Here is an 18,743-nt window from a genome sequence, read left to right on the forward strand (position 1 = left end):
AGACATGACAGCTGGGACAGCCAGCACACCTGCGGTGCGGTTTAGCATGTGTGTATGTGTGAGTGGTGTGTGAGTGGTGTGTGGTGTGTGTGTGTGGTGTGTGTGTGTGGTGTGTGTGTGGTGTGTGTGTGTGTGGTGTGTGTGTGTGTGGTGTGTGTGTGTGTGGTGTGTGTGTGGTGTGTGTGTGTGTGTGGTGTGTGTGTGTGTGTGTGTGAGTGGTGTGTGGGTGTGGTGTGTGGGTGTGGTGTGTGTGTGTGTGGTGTGTGTGTGTGTGTGTGTGTGTGTGTGTGTGTGTGTGTGTGTGTGTGGTGTGTGTGGTGTGTGTGGTGTGTGTGGTGTGTGGTTGGTGTGTGGTGTGTGTGTGGTGTGTGTGTGGTGTGTGTGTGTGTTGTGTGTGTGTGTTGTGTGTGTGTGTGTGGTGTGTGTGGTGTGTGTGTGTGGTGTGTGTGTGTGGTGTGTGTGTGGTGTGTGTGTGGTGTGTGTGTTTGGTGTGTGTGTTTGGTGTGTGTGTGTGGTGTGTGTGTGGTGTGTGTGTGGTGTGTGTGTGTGTGTGGTGTGTGTGTGTGTGTGTGTGGTGTGTGTGTGTGTGTGTGTGGTGTGTGTGTGGTGTGTGTGTGAGTGTGTGGTGTGTGTGTGGTGTGTGTGTGTGTGTGTGTGGTGTGTGTGGTGTGGTGTGTGTGGTGTGTGTGGTGTGTGTGTGTGGTGTGTGTGTGTGGTGTGTGTGTGTGGTGTGTGTGTGTGGTGTGTGGTGTGTGTGTGTGTGTGTGTGTGTGTGTGTGTGTGGTGTGTGTGTGTGGTGTGTGTGTGTGGTGTGTGTGTGGTGTGTGTGTGGTGTGTGTGGTGTGTGTGGTGTGTGTGGTGTGTGTGTGGTGTGTGTGTGTGTGTGTACACACAAACATGCTCAACAAAACAGCAGGTTTCTTTTCTATAGGAATAATCTATGCATAATTAAAGCCTAGTAAAAATACAGCCTCAAACAAGAAATAGTCTTAGAAATGACAGAGTATGAGTGGGAAGAGGCTAAACTCCCTTTACATTCAAGTGTCAGAAGTAGGTATGGTCTCAACATAAAAACCATGTGCATGACAATAAAGAATGACAGTTTAGACAAAACATTAATAAGTAGGAATCATTACACACTGCAATTATTAGATATGAACCTGAAGTTCAGCTTTAAACTAAGAAGTTAAATCATTAATTGTGATATGGACGGTGGAGTAATTTGTTGGTTAGCTGAGAAAGCATCTTCTGTGAGAAAACCTAGGAGAATAACGGATTTGGCTTCGGAGAATCTGCAGCAAAGATCAGTTTAGTGAAAACAGTGTCATACCTATTGAGTTCAGCTCTTCAGGTGGTGCCACTCCCAGCAGGCAGTAGAAGAAGAGAGCAGCACAACGCAAGTATGGAAGAATGCCTTGCTTTACACAGTTCCACACAAACCAGTCAGAAGGATTTGCTGGAAGGGCACTGAAATAATACATTACATGGATTTATCAATTAGTGTTTGTAGCAGGTTGTAGGACAAGCAGAATTGAGGACAAGTGCTAAAAAGTGCCTTTAAGAACACGTGTTATAGTCGCTCTGTGAACCCCTCTACACAGACTCCCTATCTGCTTCAGGATCAGTTTTAAGATTCTGTGCCTTACCTACAAATCTGTGCACAAGACCTGCCCAACCTACACTTCTGAGCTTGTCCACAGAAGTAAACCTGCCCACCCCCTCCAGTCTTCCAATGATTTCAGACTGACTTGCCCACGCATTTCTTACTCCCATACATTGCCTACAGCTACAGGACTTCTCAGGAATCAATCTTAAAATTGATATATGACAAAGAAACTTAACAAAAGTTTATAATCACTTTAAGCATTCATCTACGCATTTCTAAAGCCTGACAACAGTAGACATGAGTGACAACAAGAGGACCTATGGGATTTGACTTTCAACAATACACAAATGTTACACCACATTTGTCTCAGTGGCCCAGAAAAATGTACTCACCCATTGGTATACAGTGAAAGGTCATGAAACAAGTTGGCAACACTGACATCTCCTTCATTGTCACCTGCAGACTTTGAGGGCATCATGCCTAGAGAGAAAACAAATATCTTCTCATCTTTCTCTGCTTGAAATCAGATTTTAAATCCATTAAATCAAAAACAAAATCAACAATATTTAAAGTGAATGTTTACCGTTTAAAAAAAAAAAAAAAAGTCAGACACTCACTTAAGGAGAGGGAAGGCTCTGTCCTAATGAGCCTTCCCTCTCCTCTCCCGGTGCCCGGTCCCGCGCAGGATCCCCCGTGGCAGTATTCGACCAGTCCGGTCAAATACTGCCACTTCCGCAGCCGAAGGGATGTTTCAGAAGCCTTCGGGAGCACTCGGGCTCCCAAGGACGGGGCCGGTCCATAGTACGCCTGCGCGAGCGCCCTCTATGACGCACTTGCGCGTACGTAGTATGCAGCGGCGGGTCTTCGGAAGCCCGAGTGCTCCCGAAGACCTCCGAAGTCCCAGCGGATGCAGACGCGAACGGGGGAGCCAGCGCAGCACCGAGGGCACCGGGAGAGGAGAAGGAAGGCTCATTAGGACCGAGCCTTCCCTCTCCTTAGGTGAGTATCTGACTTTTTTATTTTTTAAACGGTACCCATTGGCTTTACGCAGTAAAGAAAGCGCGGAGAGAAAAGATACACGGATAACATGGCAAGTAAATTAAAAATAGGACCTCTTTACAAAAATGTAAAATCCTTTAGCGCTGTTTTAGTTTCAAAAGGTTTTATTGGATTAACCAAAACAGGTAATCATAACAGCAATTGTGAATATGTCCACTTCGGGACTAGGCAGAGTATAATTATAAAAGTACATGTTCAACAGGAACATAGAGAACAGGTATGCAAGTATCCAATATAAAGAACAGTGTTACAAAATTGAGATGATGTGTAATCAATTCCCTACATTGAGCCCATTACCAGTGAAGGGATCATAGAGAGAAGACACAGGAGCGGACCAGTGAGGTCTGAGGCGTTTAGCCAGGGCTGCCATGTTTTAATGAAAGTATCAAAGGTGTCATTAATAATGGCAAGGATCCTTTCGGAGACCATTATGTCTAAAATGATGTTGTCTAGCGCTGTTTTAAATAAGTTATATTTACCTGCCTAGTCTTGTTCCACGAAGCCGTCACAAAGATGCCGCATCGCTCCACTTCCGGAGCCTGCCCCGCCTCCCCGCTCTCCCCTGAAGAAAAAACGCCCGGCTATTTACTGCAGTAGATAGCCAGGTGTTTTTTCTTCGAGGAGGGGAGGCGGGGCTAGGCACTAAAAGTGGAGTGATGCAGGGTCTTCCGGACGGCTTTGTGGGACGAGACTCCGCAAAGTAAATATAACTTTCCTTTAAAGCAGCGCTTAAGGACTTTTAATTTTTGGATGAGATCCTCTTTAACTTGACTAAGGGCTTAAGTTTTTTTTTTTTTATAAAGAGGAACCATAGTAACATCATAAAACATTAATTTAGAGTACCCATTTTGTAACCTTAATTGTCCTGTATTTAAAGTCAGAAATGCTCCTTATATTTATTCTGTAACCCTGCCCTCTCTCATTGATGTTTAGACTAGGCTATGAGGTCATGAAGCCTCCCAGAGCATTCTGGGAGACTGTGTAATGTTCATGCTCACTCCATACAGGGAAAACTAAATTCCACAGAGATTCACTGTCAGGAGATAGTAAATCAGGGTGAGGTAAGATTTCACAATAAGCAAACACTAAATCATTTTTTAAAATATTGTAAAAAATAAATAAAATTCTATAAAGTTTTAAGTTAAATGGATTTGTCCTGCCAGTCCAACTATTGGAGAGTGGAAACCAATCCCTCACATTTGAGGAATTGGTGTACCTACATAGAAGCAAGGATAGGGAAAAGTAATTTATGTGGATATGGGAATACTGGACCGCTAGGCGCTACTCTTTTCTCCAGAATAAATCTCACCGGGTTTTTCCTTTTTTTTTTAAAACCGTCTTATGATTAACATAGCTTTCATACTAACCATGGAACTATCCGTTATGTATTATGAGTAACCGTGTGTACTTTTATTCTGCCCACTCTCTCCAGTCCTAACATTCTGTATATAATATGTGGAGGTCTCCATTTCTTATTGCTCACACTGGGATTTATAGATATCATGTTTACAAGGGTGCTTATGCGCCCAAACAAATTGGTTGATAAGCCTTTGTAACAGAAAGAAGATCTGAGGGATCGGTAAAGCAAGAGTTCTAAATGTATACAAGAGGATAGGTTCATTTGTACATTTCAAATTGCTCCTTCGTGTCTAAAACTAACTTGTTGATAAACAAAAAATTCTTCTAAGTTATAAATTATGTTCTGCCATGTGGCCATTTACATTAACCTCCTGAGCGGTATGGAAGAGCTCAGCTCGTCCCATTACCGCCGGAGGGTGCCGCTCAGGCCCTGCTGGGCCGATTTTTATCAAATAAAAAGCAGCACACGCAGCCGGCACTTTGCCAGCCGCGTGTGCTACCTGATCGCCGCCGCTCTGCGGTGATCCGCCGCGAGCAGCAGTGAAAGAGGGTCCCCCCAGCCGCCCGAGCCCTGCGCAGCCGGACCAATCAGTTCCGGCCAGCGCTAAGGGCTGGATCGGAGGCGGCTGACGTCAGGACGTCGGCTGAAGTCACTCCGCTCGTCGCTATGGCGACGAGGTAAGCGAAACAAGGAAGGCCGCTCATTGCGGCCTTCCTTGTTAATTCTGAGAATGACGTGTCAGGAGCGCCCTCTAGTGGGTTTGGCTGCAAGAAATAGTTTTTTTTTTAATTTAAAAAAAAAACCTCCCGCAGCCGCCCTGGCTATCTTAATAGAACGCCAGGGAGGTTAAAAACATTTTAGTGTTGACCTTTAAAGGAAAATAATAATACTCTTAAATTACTCTTCATGAGATAAAATTATGCACACTAAGTTGCATTGTGGTGAAATCACAACGCAACAGAGCTGAAAAGTCACACCGCACAGTAGCGTTGCAACTGTACAGTAAGGCATACAGTACAATGAACGTATGCCTCACTGCCACTGTAAACGGTCTATTGCCCTGATAACGCATAGCATGCTGCTGTGCCTTAAAGTGACACTGCAGCGAAAACACCCCAAAACTTTTGACATAATGAATTGTAGGTGTAGTATGGATAATGAATAGAACATTAGTAGCAAAGTACAGAGTCATTTTTTTATTTTCAGTTATATAGCTTTATTTTCATAACTTTGCATCATTCTGTAATATTTGCAATTTACAAACTACACACTGTATTTTAAACTATGAAACAGTGCAGAGCTAATGAACCTTTGAACTTTCCTGCATTAAATCCTTAAAGGGAATACAAGGGGAGAGTGATATTGAGGCTGCCATATTTATTTCCAGTTGCCTCCCGATCCTGTGTCTAATACTTTTGGCCATAGACCCTGAACAAGCATACAGCAGATCAGGTACTCTGACTCGGCTGACTCAGGTTTTATTGTATTAGTCATATGCTTGTTCCAGGATTTTGACCAGGGTCGTACTGACCCACCGATGTTTCCATCGGTGGACCCCCGGCCGCCCTGCCTTCTGGGGGGCCCCCCAGAGCTGAGGAGGGGGGCACAGCGCAGGAAGGGGGGAAATTGTGCACAAAGCGGCGGGGAGGGGGGGGGGGGGCCTCCCCCCCCCCCCCTCACCTAGGGGCTCCTCCAAAATCGCAGCCAGCCAGCGGCAGCAGCGAGGAATCGGCATGCTCAGAGGAGCGATAGCGCTGCGTGCCGCTGGGCTGGTCTTTGTCTGCTGCACTGGCCAATCACGGATCTCACCCTCACAGGAAGTACTGCGAGAGCGTGATTGGTCAGTGTGCAGGAGATAGAGACCAGCCCAGCGGCACGCAGCGCTATCTCTCCTCTGAGCATGCCGGTAAGTGATTCCTCGCTGCTGCCACTGGCTGCAATTTTGGAGGGGGGGGGGGGGGGGGGGGGAGGCGGTTAGGGGGGCGGGCCCCAGGCTGAAACTTCCTTGGTGGGCCCTTAGTGTCCCAGTCCGACCCGGATTTTGACTCCGACACTACTTATGTCAGAAGATCAATAGATCTGCCAGGCAACTGGCATGGTTTACAAGGAAATAAATATGGCAGCCTCCAATCGCTCTCACCTGGGGTTATCTTTAAACAAACAAGAAACAGTGAGACAGGTTGAGAGAAGTGCTTCAGAAAACAGCACTGTAGCCAACCAAGCTTGCTTGGAGAGCTCAGAGAAGCTTGTCTGCATAGATAACAACTGAAGTTTCTTAACTCTTCCTGCAGGCATGGGCTCACAAGTCCAGAAGGACTCGAATTCGGTATTCAAATGAAGTCTAATGACTTCACCTGTGACCGCAAGCAACGGGGGTCACCTTACCCAGAAGTCTTCAGTCCCATCTGCGTTTCATTATATGTCATAGGTGTAATGAAAGCTGCGTTTCAGGACTCACTACCGCACTTCTTATTTCAAGCTCATTTCTTAGCTATACTACATATACAATTCATTATAAGTTTATTTTCACTTCAGATTCCCTTTAATGCGTAGGAACCTGCTGCACCGTACTAGATGTGAAAGTCTCATAGGAATGTCATTGTATTGAGCTGGGTTGATATTGTCTGCTGCGATCTAGTGTAAAAGACTAAAAGTTACTCCCTTCATTTCAATACTCCAGGACTCAACTAATTCCTAGTGCATAGCCTATTTTTTCCTTATAATAGTTAAATACATTTCAAATAAATTCTTGCATAAAAATATGAGATGTACTCGGTTATACCATAAACTGTTTCATAGCGGGTAGTGCCAAGTTTACCTGCAGCAGAGGTGAAGATGATTTGTAGAATGTGAGTCATAGTGATCAGGCGAAAGAGATAGAGATGGTGGAATGCAGAGACCAGAACTGAGGGGTAGAGTTCCGCTACTTCATCCCAATACAGAGATGGGAAGGCTGCTACAGATCCCACCTTAGGCATAAAATCAACATCATGAGCAACAGAGATAAAATGATGCCTCTTGCAAGCTGATAAGCAGGGGGACAGCATCATTCAAGCAAACATTCAAGATAAGATTTTATGATAAATCTGAATTATGGTGTTGGCCTATATACATGCCCCATTGCACTTTACTGTACACTTACCAGGAGGTGGAAGGCATCCACGGCCAGCAAGGATGGATTCTGCTCAAGTGTCATGTTTGGCAGAAACACTGTCAAAACAATTGAAGAGTAGTTAGGATAATTGAACCTGAAGTCTGAGAATACTGTAGGCCAACCATTACAGATACGGTCAGGCACAACATTATGATAGGCAGATGCTTTCTAGTTCATTTCTCAGAGAAGTTTTTAAATCCCCATTTTCATTGCTCATTTACTGTGAACTCTATCCTCTTATAGATGCTGCTTGCCTCATTGTCATATGTCAACAATCAACATTCAAGGATATCCTTTCATTCAAAGCGCTCATTATTTACACATCTTTACCGTATATTTTCAAATACAAATTGACCACTAGGGAATCAATAATATGCAAAATGTGGTCCACCGGACGCCCCTAATTTGGTACTCACAATAAGGGCCCGTTTCCACTAGGGCGAATTCGCATGCGTGGCCTGCATGCGAATTCGCATAGGCAATGAAAGTGGATGGGACTGTTTCCACTTGTCAGGATTTCTGAGTGTTTTTCTGTGCAGGATTTTTCTGCACGGTAGAGCCTGCAGAATTCGCCTGCGTGAGGAATGCAGGCGATTCGCACATAACGCATTTAATAGGGAAAACGCACATGCGTTTTTTGCCGCGATTTCGCATGAAAACTAATGCAAATTGAACCAGGCAGTGACATGGTTAAATTCGCATATACCCTGCCTATGCGAAATCGCGGCAAAAATCGCCCGCGGAATCGCATCCGCATGCGATTTTGTCAGCGGTGGAATCCCGGTGATTCGCACCGCACTAGTGGAAACGGGCCCTAAGGCATACTTAACCTTTTCACCTCCCCCAGCACGAGTATCTACATCCCTGTATTTACACAAATATAAACAAATACAAACAATTGGTTCTGTTTCTATTTTTAGAACACACTAAATCTGTATCTCCATCTTGTGGCCAAAAAGTAAAATCACATCCAAATACCCTATTATACACCTTCCCATAGAAAAATGAAATACATTTTCATTATTTTTAAAAACCCTTCGAGGTGAAATGGTTAAAGAGACTCTAAAGTCACCTAAAATACAGCTTGTTATTGCAAAAAGCTGTTCAACATTATTGCCCTAACTAAAACGCAGCATCCCCGCAGCTGAAATTAATAAAATCCCCCAAAACTCCCCGGGCACACTGTGGGGAGCGCTTCCGTGAGAGGCAGAGCTTTCAGCTGCAGCTCTGCCTCTACACGCATCTATCAGCGCGTATCTCCACCCGCCCTGCTCAGTTTACCTTCATTGAGAGGGGCGGGGGAGAGGCAGAGATACGTGCTGATAGACGCGCATGGAGGCAGAGCTGCAGCTGAAAGCTCTGCCTCCCACGGAAGCACACAGGGCAGCAAAATCAACAACCAAGAAAGTCGTGGATTTTGCAAGGGAAGTTTGGGGGGATTTAGTTAGATTTCAGCCGCAGGGATGCAGCGTTTAAGTTAGGGCAATAATGTTGAACAGCTTTTTGCAATAAAAAGCTGTATTTTAGGAGACTTCAGTGTTTCTTTAATTAGCCATAAAATCCTTGAATGGATAGAAACTGTTGAAGGCATCATCCAACAGTAAAAATGGCCTCACTTGTATGGGGGTCTTTGCTGATCCCCGACACTCTTAAGTTTGATTTTTCTATTGACTCAAGTACAAGTCTACCCAGCAAAGTTAAAGTGGGTCCGAGATGAACGTTTACTCATTGCATAATTGTGTTCCTTTCCTATAGTTTATAGGGCTTTCCTCAAGCCAGATACTTTGTTTTAATACGCTTATTCCCTATAAACTAAACAAGCCTCGCCCACAGGTTTTCAGAGAGCCAAGGCATTTTCAGACAGTAGCAAGGGCTCATGGGAGCTCAGTCTGGGCAGGAGGAGGGGGGAGATATTACTAGCCAGAGATTTCAGAAGCAGAGGGGAGGAGGGAGGAGGAGGGGAATTAGGTTTTGACAGGCTGAGTGCTGAAGATGCAGATAAGCTTGCCTGTGTATAAGGTTTACAAACATGGCTGCTGTCATTCTATCACAGGGAGAAATAATCTAACTGTTCGCAGCTAGATTTGCTGTGTAAACTATCTAAACTTTAGATAAGATATATAGACAAGTTACTTGTTATAGTTAGTTTTTCATCTCGGATCCGCTTTAATGGCTGCACTTGGGGACCAGGATGAATTATCAGCTGCACTTAGGGACAAGGAGGGATTAAAGACTGCACTACATAATGCATTTCAGCCATTATCCCCCGCTGGCCCTTTAAGCACAGCCAATAACTCCTCCAGTCCCCCAAGTGCAGCAGTAAGCACTGCAGCCAAATGCCCATTTTCCTTCCCCATGCCCTCTCATGTTCATTGTGGCCAGGACTTTCAGACCTGTGTTTTCTCGGCATGTCCTTCATCAAGAAAGTGTCACTTACCACTGGATAAATTGGTGTAAAATGAGAATGTACTTATAGTACACACATTACTCTGTGTTTTCAGTGTTGCAGCCATTGGCTGAAAAAAATGTCAGTGTCTCACAAGCAATGGATGCCTCCAAAACCTCATATCAAAAGTAAGCTATACAAAGTCATGCTTTTCCAAGAACTGTCACTGCAGCTTGCTCTGCAAAGGTTGAGAGAGAGGCGAGCCCACACCTCATCCTGACATTTCGGTCTGACTTGACACCTATACTTTTATTTAGTGAGGCAGAACTACATGTCTAGACTTTTAGTCATGTATATACAGTAATTTCCATTTAAGACATCTAGAAACATCACAATACTGCTGAAAGATGTTCCATACGTTACCTGCCAGTAATTGCACCAGATGAGTACGTATTGTGGGATGAGGACATGTAACCCTTTGTGCCTCCAGACATTTCACTAAGGCTTTGAGGTTGGCAAGCTAGGAGAAATGGAAATCTAGTGTATTATTGGTATCGGACAAGAGAATCAAATACTCAGAATAGTTTTGTTTATAATCACAAAGCATAAAAAGGTCCTTTTACTCCCTGAAATGAACAGTGAAAACCCACTAGTTGGTGCTACACAGGAAGGTATAAGCAAACAGCTCCCAAGGCTCTAGATAAGTCATCCCAGGATTGCAGTATTTAGAATACTATGTGAACCCATTACACATTCTATTCGATCAAATTTATCGATTACATGGAAATCGATCGCCAATCAATTGGCCGATCGTTTTGCGGCCGATTGCGATTGATTTGATCTGACAGGATAGAAGATCTAGGTCGATCTGCTGCTGGCAGCAGATCGATAGCCCATATGCTGGGCATAACGGCCCAGATTCTTCTTATCAATCGAGCCGCTGACGGCTCGATTGATAATTTCCGACATGTCCGATCACGCGGGGGATCGATTCCCGGCTCGATCCCCGCAGGTGGACAGTAGGCAAAAACGAAGCGCTGATAAGCACTGAGAAGGAAGTGCCCGCGGGATCGAGAGGGGATAGTTCCGCGCGCACGAGCGGTGACGCGCTGGCATCGAGCCGCTGGCTCGATACCGGTGCAAAATCGAGCAGTGTATGCCCAGCATTATAGTTGCATTGGATCTAAAGGTGCAGTTATGCCTTTAGATCTATTTTTAATAGATTTCCAATAAATTTCATCCTGAAATCTATTGGAAATCTGTTCCAAGTATGTGGCACTCATCAGATTCGACCTGACATGCATCTGACAGAAATCTATCTGATGGTCGAATCTGCTGCAAATCTGTAAGTGTTTGGCCACCTTTAGTATGTACAAAGCACTGACAACTTACACAGCTCTTTGCAGAGTATATTGTCACAAACTGTTTTGCAGAGGGGCTCTCAACCTATTTACTACCATAATAATACATTCATTTTAGTTTAAAGGACAACTGAAGTGAGCGGTATATGGAGGCTGCCATATTTATTTCCTTTTAAGCAATACCAGTTGCCTGGCTATCCTGCTGATCCTTTGCCTGTAATACTTACCGTATATACTCGCAAGCAAGCCGAATTTTTGACCCCCCAAAAGTGGGCCAAAAGTTGGGGGGTCGGCTTGCTTGCGAGTCATGGGTGGATAGGTGCTGTCCCTCCCCGCTCCCCTCGCGGCTGCCGCTGCTATTACCTTAAGCGGCGCCGCTTCCTCTATCCCCGTCCTCCTCCGGTAAGTAACTCATTCACAGCAGCGCGCCCCCCGCTGCTGTGATGACGCAGGAAACCATAGAGAGCGGTTCCCATAGTAACGGCATCGCCGCTACAGGAAGCTGCTCTCTATGGTTTCCTCGTCATCACAGCAGCGAGAGGCGCGCTGCTGTGAATGAGTTACCGGAGGAGGACGGGGATAGAGGAAGCGGCGCCGCCTGAGGTAATAGCAGCGGCAGCCGCGGGGGAGCGGGGAGGGACAGCACCTACCCACCCATACTGGGGCACTATGCTAGCTATATGGGGCACTATGCTAGCTATATGGGGCACTATACTAGCTATATGGGGCACTATACTAGCTATAATGGGGCACTATACTAGCTATAATGGGGCACTATACTAGCTATAATGGGGCACTATACTAGCTATAATGGGGCACTATACTAGCTATAATGGGGCACTATACTAGCTAAACTGGGGCACTTTACTAGCTATACTGAGCACTATACTGGCTATACTGAGCACTATACTGGCTATACTGAGCACTATACTGGCTATACTGAGCACTATACTGGCTATACTGAGCACTATACTAGCTATAATGAGCACTATACTAGCTATACTGAGCACTATACTAGCTATACTGAGCACTATACTAGCTATACTGGGGCATTTTACTAGCTATACTGAGCACTACCTACCTATACTGGGCACTATACTAGCTATACTGGGACATACTGGGGGGATCACGCGGCCAGCGTTTCCTACCCCCGGCTTACATGAGGGTCAATCATTTTTTCCCTTTTTTTGGGGTAAAAGTGGGGGGGTCGGCTTACATGCGGGTCGGCTTGCTTGCGAGTATATACGGTAGTCAGATCTGGAACAAACATGCAGCAGATCAGGTGTATCTGACATTTTTGTAAAATCATTCTGGTCTGATTCAGACACTACTGCAGCCAAATAGATCAGCAGGTCTGCCAGGTAACCATCATTGTTTAAAAGGAAATAAATATGGCAGCCTCCATTTACCTCTCACTTCAGTGGTTCTTTAAGGACAATTTTTGGAGGAAGGCAATTAACTCATCTGTGTTTTTCTGAGATATGGGTGGTAACTGGAGTGCCTAGAGTAAACGCAAACAAAGGGACAACAAAGTTCCATGACTCCCGCCTATCTCTGCTATAGTAAATAGTGTTAGAGAACTACTTTTTCCTTTTAGTGGAGTGTTGTGTGTCCCATTAGAAAAGACTCTGAAGTCTCAAAAAAAAATCCATCTTTTTATTTTACAACTATGTTTAATAGGATTCCCCTAACTAAACCGCCGCATCCCCGCCGCTGTACGCTAACTAAATCCCCCCTAACTCGCCGGGGGGCAATCCGGGCAGCGCTTCCGTGAGAGGCAGAGCTATGAGCCACAGCTCTGCCTCTCAGCGTGTCTGTCAGCCTGGATGACCGCCTCTACTCCTCCCCTCTCAGTCTTCCTTCACTGAGAGGGGCGGGGGAGAGACGGAGATCCGCCGCTAACAAGCGTGAGGCAGGGCTGCAGCTCATAGCTCTGCCTCACACGGAAGCGCACAGGGCAGAAAAATCCACAATCAAGAAAGTCGTGAATTTTGCAGGGGAGAGGGAGGGCGAGTTAGGGGGGAATTAGATAGATTACAGCGGCGGGAATGCGGCGGTTTAGTTAGGGCAAACATATTAAACACTTTTGTTAAATTAAAAGATGTTTTTTTGAGACTTCAGTGTCTCTTTAAGTACTGCTTTATAAGTCCTTTAAGTTATTGCTTTAAGGCAAGAAAACCTTTTGTGCATGCTCAATGATGATCCCTACAAAACAATATAAGCAGCTTAGTTTTATTATAAATTGCCTAGGGTCTGGTTTAATATGCAAGAAGTCATTCCCAGCAGCCATTGCTCAGATGTTCCCGACTGCTGCAACAACAAAGAGGCTGTAATATGTAAGGCAGTACAGCATAAGCCCCGTCTGAAAGCTTCTTAAACATTGATGCTGCGAGATAATGCTCTTAAGGGTCAGGAAGCATTGAGAAGCCTCTGCTTAATATCCACTCAGTTAACCACCTCCTCTAGCTTACCCTTACCTGACAGCTCTGCAGAGAACCAAACAAAGGCTTGCCTTCCTCGTGCAGTAAATTCTCTGCAATAAAATAAAATATCATTGAAGTCAATTGTGCTATGACCGTGTAAGAGCTGTATGGATTTCTGTGAAATATTTGGATTCTGACCTTACCAAAAATCTGAATAGTGTATGCACACGAGTTCCAGGTCATCAAAGGCAAACGTGGGTCAGTTGCAGCGGGTGGAACACCAACCCCCACCTCAAATATCCTGTTTGCATGCTGAATTACTGCCTCTTTTAAGGTGTCCATAAGGTTGGGGCTAAAATGGTTCATAGAAAGGACAAACAATTACCATTTAGGCAGGGAATGGGAAAAGCAAATGTGCAAATTGTAAACTAAATGAAGTGAAGATGGTCCCAAACTATCGCACACTGGCATAATAAATTGGCAAGCCTCATCTCTTGTGACTCCAAAATATGTATACTTGGTATTATCCCAGATGAAGAAATCGCAAATTCTTCTAAAACCTTTATAGTGGAGTCGTTCTCTTATGCTAAAAGTAGACTGCACACTGATGGGTTTCAGATGTCGATTCAGGCAAAACTGGAGCTGGAAATCTGGGTGCACCAGGCGCCGCCATAAAGAGAAGGCACTCAAATCACGATAAAGACAGCATAATTTGTCCGCCAGTAATAGCCGGCAGCCAAATTAAGTCTTACCCCACAGCAGCCTGGAGGGTGAATAGTAAACAACGCCGCCTGGACCTTTGTAGGAGCAGAGTGAGACTTTTTCTCATAGCACGTCTGAGGAAGTGAAACGCATCACGACCCATGTGGGCGGAGTTGGTCTCCCCATGCCTTCATGCTCTACCCCTCACGAGAGTAACGCGGCGATCTGCCGCCTATATGTCGCTTCCAGCCGCAGCGGTTACTAGCAGGGTGACGTTTGTCCCTGCGGAGAAATTGATCCGGAGCTCCTTCACTGAGGTAGGAGATGGCGGTCACAGAATCTACCACGCCGTTGAGAGTCCCTTTGCTTTCACACTAACGCAAATATCCATCAGCTGCGGGTGATGTGCTTCCCCCTATATATGGGAGAAAGCTGAGAAATGTGAGCACAAAGCCATGGTGGAATGTATTGGCATCTCAGTTTGCGAGGTTTGGCATAGAGTTGTGTCACAATAGGCACACGGGGAGACCTGACATCTATACTCATAGTGGATGTTCACTGTTTTGATCCTGACATTTGGGCTCCAAGATTATACAGCTGCAGTCTGTTAATAGGGCAACAAGCTACACAACTTTAACAAATTGTGTAGCTTGTTGCCCTCCAGTCAGATCTTAGGTTTTGATGGGGGTGATTTCATTCTGCATGTTGTTGCCAATTTGATATTTTGTATAGTTAATGAAGTGTTTTGATATGGTTGACAGCTTCATTTGCACAAATGTACAAAATACTCACATTGGCTGTACCCCAAAGCTCAGGATGGATCCGAACTCATAACTTTGGTTTTCTGAACATGGGAACTCAGCTTCTACAGTTCTCACTCCTAAAAAAGGGTTAAGATTAGAGAGTGAGCAATCACAGCCCTTCGCAAGCTGCACACTCAGTCAACTCTGCAAACTGATCAGCGCCATCCATGGGATAAGTTGACCACACTTTTTTTTTTTGCAGCAGCAGCACAAAAGTAGTTCAGCAACTCATTTCCAGAATTAAAGTGCAAAATTTTCTAACCTACGTGAATGTACATAAAATCTGTATCAACTTGGAATTATAAGCATTTCATTGATCATCCGTATTTGTTAACACAATGCCAAACAGGAAAGACATTAGCAATGATCATGAAGAAGCAATTGTTCTGGCCACTAACCTGGTAAGGTTTATAAGGCCATTTACAAACAATTTGAAGTGTCATCCTGCGGTGGACAATATTCAAGACTGTTGCCAATCTCTTCAAGGTTAAGGTAGTCATACATCTAGCGATGTATGGACAGATTCGACAAAGACAAATCACTCTCTAATCGAATCTGATGAGAGATCTGGCAGCTGCCCATACACCACAGGGCGATTCCAAATCAATCTCATGTTGAAATTGATCCGGGATCGGCCTTGAACGCCACCTTGATGCTGTCCCCCCAATATGAAATGTCCCCCCTGCTGCCTAGTGTAAAGTACATATTACCTGTCCACTGCCTCTGCCTGTCACCCGCTGGCTTCCGGGATTTCTCCCGACTGTGTGATGATGCTTATTATTTACTTCTCTTTTTCCCTTTAACCAAAACTTAAATATTTGCTGGGCACTTAAGCATAAGAAAATGTATGAGATTGAAACCACTGCATTAACATTCCCCCTCTAGATATGTGTACATCCCATCCTTTAGTATACAATCATTGAACAAAAGGAACCTTTCAAGATGCTTAAGTTGTATCCCGATATCCTGGCTGCCACCACATCCAGCCAACATTGAAGCGACAATACCTGTCCGAGCGCGTCAGCTTCAGCCCTGCACAGAACATACAGAACATATATATGAGCTATATAGGTCTTTAAAAAAACAAAATAAATATAACATTGGATGATAAGGTAATAAGTGCCTGAAGTGACAAGTGGCATGACAAATGTGACCATATTGCTGAATAGCGTACTGGTTAAGGTAAACCGCATTAAGGCTTAAGTATACAACTGAAGTAAGGGAGGGGATATGGAGGCTGCCATTTTTATTTCCTTTTAAACAATGCACATTGCCCGGCTGCCCTACTGGTCCACTGCTTTTAATACTTTTAGCGAGAGACCCTGACCAAGCATGCAGGTCAGATGTTTCAGACAAAAATCTGTTAAAGATCAGCTGCATGCTTATTACAGGTGCATGATTCAGACACTACTGCAGCCGAATAGATCAGCAGGACTGCCAAGCAACTGGTATTGTTTAAAAGGAAATAAACAGTGGCAGCCTCCATATACCTCTCACTTCAGTTCTCCACCAATTTACCGCAATCTGTTAGCAACGTTACATCTTCAATAAAATTAGAAGTGGAAAAGGTTTTAAACTGATTGATAATTGAGGTCACATAATTCAGGTTCAACCAAATAAAATGAATTTTGAAGAACAGAAATAAAGATGTCATTTTTGACTACAGTACTGTAGACCTTTGCAAATCAGTCAGTTATGTGGTACACACACATATGCACCACCCTACACTCACTGTTTAAAAACAGTTTACTTGCAACTTAAAGGGAACCTGAAGTGAGTAAAATTATTTAAAATAAACACATGACGTAGCTGCAAATGAATATTACATACTAACCTCACCGTCAGTTCCGCTCGAAAGCTCACCATTTTCTTCTTACAGTGATCCCTTTCAGTTTTGACAATATTTTGTCAGATCTGAAATATACTAGTTGCTGTCAGTTATATATCAGCAGCTGTCAGTTACAACTGAATGTGCAAGGTAATGTCCATGGCTCAAGTGGGTGATATTACAGTTTAACAGTGTGCTGACCAGGAAGCTGTTATGGGGTAATGGCCATTTTTAAAATGGAGGACGGAGAATTCCATTGATCACAGTGGATAAATGGGACGCAGGAGAGGAGAAAGAGATTGAGGAGAAGACTACACAGGTGGCAAGTATGACCTGTGTATGGTTATTTTGACTTTTTATTTTCAGTTCAGGTTCTCTTTAAGCTGTCAGACTACCTCAGTGCTATCTTTACAATGACAAAAACCATCTAACTGCAACTCCTTTGAGTTTATGAAACCACTACCACTCCAGGTAGTTAAAATTGCTCTGACTCCTTAGTCTAATTCTTAGAAGGGCCGTGGAGTTTGTACAAAAATCATCCGACTCCACCGTTTATTGAAACCACCAACTCTATCTCCAGGTGCTCAAAATTGCTCCGACTGAGACTACTCAACTCAGACTCCACAGCCCTGATCTTTACCCCCTTCTGACTGATGAATGACTGGCAACCTTACACATGTAGTAAGAATTTTTAGAAAAAGCTGCAGTCTTGTGGTACAATGTAGATATAGAAGGCATGGTTAGGTAAAGAGTACTGTATTTTTTTGGACTACAAGACTCACTTTTAGTCCAAATGCAGGGAGTTCCTGACTTGGGAACGCATGCCAATACGATCCTCCATCCCACATCAATGTCGGGGACTCCCTGTACTGTGCCCATGCAGAGGAGGACACGGGGGACAAACGGAGGATACTGGGGGACACAAAGGGGCATAGAGGAGGACACAAGGAGGACAGGGGTGACACAAGGGGGACAGGAGGACACAGAGAGACACAAGAGGTACAAAGGGGGCATAATCCACAAGATGCCGCTTCACCATGGATGCACCAGGTTTAGTATATAATTTTTTTCTTCTGATTTTTGTCCTCTAAACCTAGGTACCTCTTATGGTCAGGAGAGTCTTATAGTCCGAAAAAAATACGGTATTTATCTAAACAAATGATTCAACTTAAAACCGCTCTCCATTCAACTTCTTGATGTGCAGCTACTAAAATCAGAGATATGGTCTAAGAAAACATACACAGGTGATGCTGACAAACCGCGGTAGAAGGGCTTGGAGAATAAAATGATGGAGAACATGATAAAGAAAGCAAGGGGCAGCCACAAGGCTGCTGTATGTGGTGTACTGCTTAGAAATAAAGTAAATACAGATTTACATGTCAATTGTAATAGGTTCTTCCCAGGCTCTTTTAGCCGGGTGCTAAACCCTGCCTTTTTGTAAGCACCCGGCTGTCATTAGCTTGCCTCCTCATCCTCCTCCATTGCTGTAAGTAGAGTTGCGCTGTTCCTGCATTCCCCCGTTGTCATACACCCGGCTACTTTTTCATGCCACCCAGCCGGGTAAAAAATTCTGGGGAGAACACTGAATCTGATAAGCCCTGGTGTTAGAAGGCAGTGCACTGCTCACACAAGGCTCATGATGGCAGTTACCTGTTTATTTGTTGCGCTGCACAGGGAAGCACAGGCACAGCAGTGTTGCAATGACATTTGCACAAAGGACACAAATACTCTCCTTTCACCATCTCATAGATTAGGTCCACGTGAAGTTGATGATGTCGCCTATTACCCTCTGTGGCTGCATAAAACCTGTACACAATAAAATTATTATTACAATAAAGGAAAGTTAAAGTGTAACTGTTGAGCATAAAATAAAAAAAAACCTATTTTTATCTGGTAAACAAGTAACAAGGATGCTAACCATTAAGTCCAAGTTAAAAATCTCTATTACTTTTCTTGATAAATGATCATACTCCAGTTTACCTGACTCTTATTTGATACATTGCCGTACAAAGGAAGTTGCAGGGCATGCTGGGTTGTCTTTTTTTTGCTTCTTTAATTTTC

At 44.4% G+C, this 18,743-nt stretch overlaps 1 protein-coding gene across 2 annotated transcripts in view; it reads right to left on the reverse strand.

The window, feature by feature from the left end:
- The window catches only part of UBR1 (ubiquitin protein ligase E3 component n-recognin 1), a 171,566-nt gene that overhangs the window by 18,616 nt on the left and 134,207 nt on the right, over positions 1–18,743 (reverse strand). For both annotated transcript variants that reach the window (XM_068254146.1, XM_068254145.1), the window contains 10 exons: positions 18,333–18,488; positions 15,789–15,886; positions 14,844–14,931; positions 13,553–13,701; positions 13,404–13,459; positions 9,989–10,085; positions 7,168–7,235; positions 6,844–6,994; positions 1,999–2,086; positions 1,331–1,467 (listed from right to left, as the gene is read on the reverse strand). In XM_068254146.1, the coding sequence (XP_068110247.1) occupies positions 1,331–1,467; positions 1,999–2,086; positions 6,844–6,994; positions 7,168–7,235; positions 9,989–10,085; positions 13,404–13,459; positions 13,553–13,701; positions 14,844–14,931; positions 15,789–15,886; positions 18,333–18,488 (1,088 nt within the window). The remainder of the gene's footprint in view (positions 1–1,330; positions 1,468–1,998; positions 2,087–6,843; positions 6,995–7,167; positions 7,236–9,988; positions 10,086–13,403; positions 13,460–13,552; positions 13,702–14,843; positions 14,932–15,788; positions 15,887–18,332; positions 18,489–18,743) is intronic.

Source organism: Hyperolius riggenbachi, chromosome 9, assembly GCF_040937935.1.
Source record: "Hyperolius riggenbachi isolate aHypRig1 chromosome 9, aHypRig1.pri, whole genome shotgun sequence".
Taxonomy (NCBI): Eukaryota; Metazoa; Chordata; class Amphibia; order Anura; family Hyperoliidae; genus Hyperolius; species Hyperolius riggenbachi.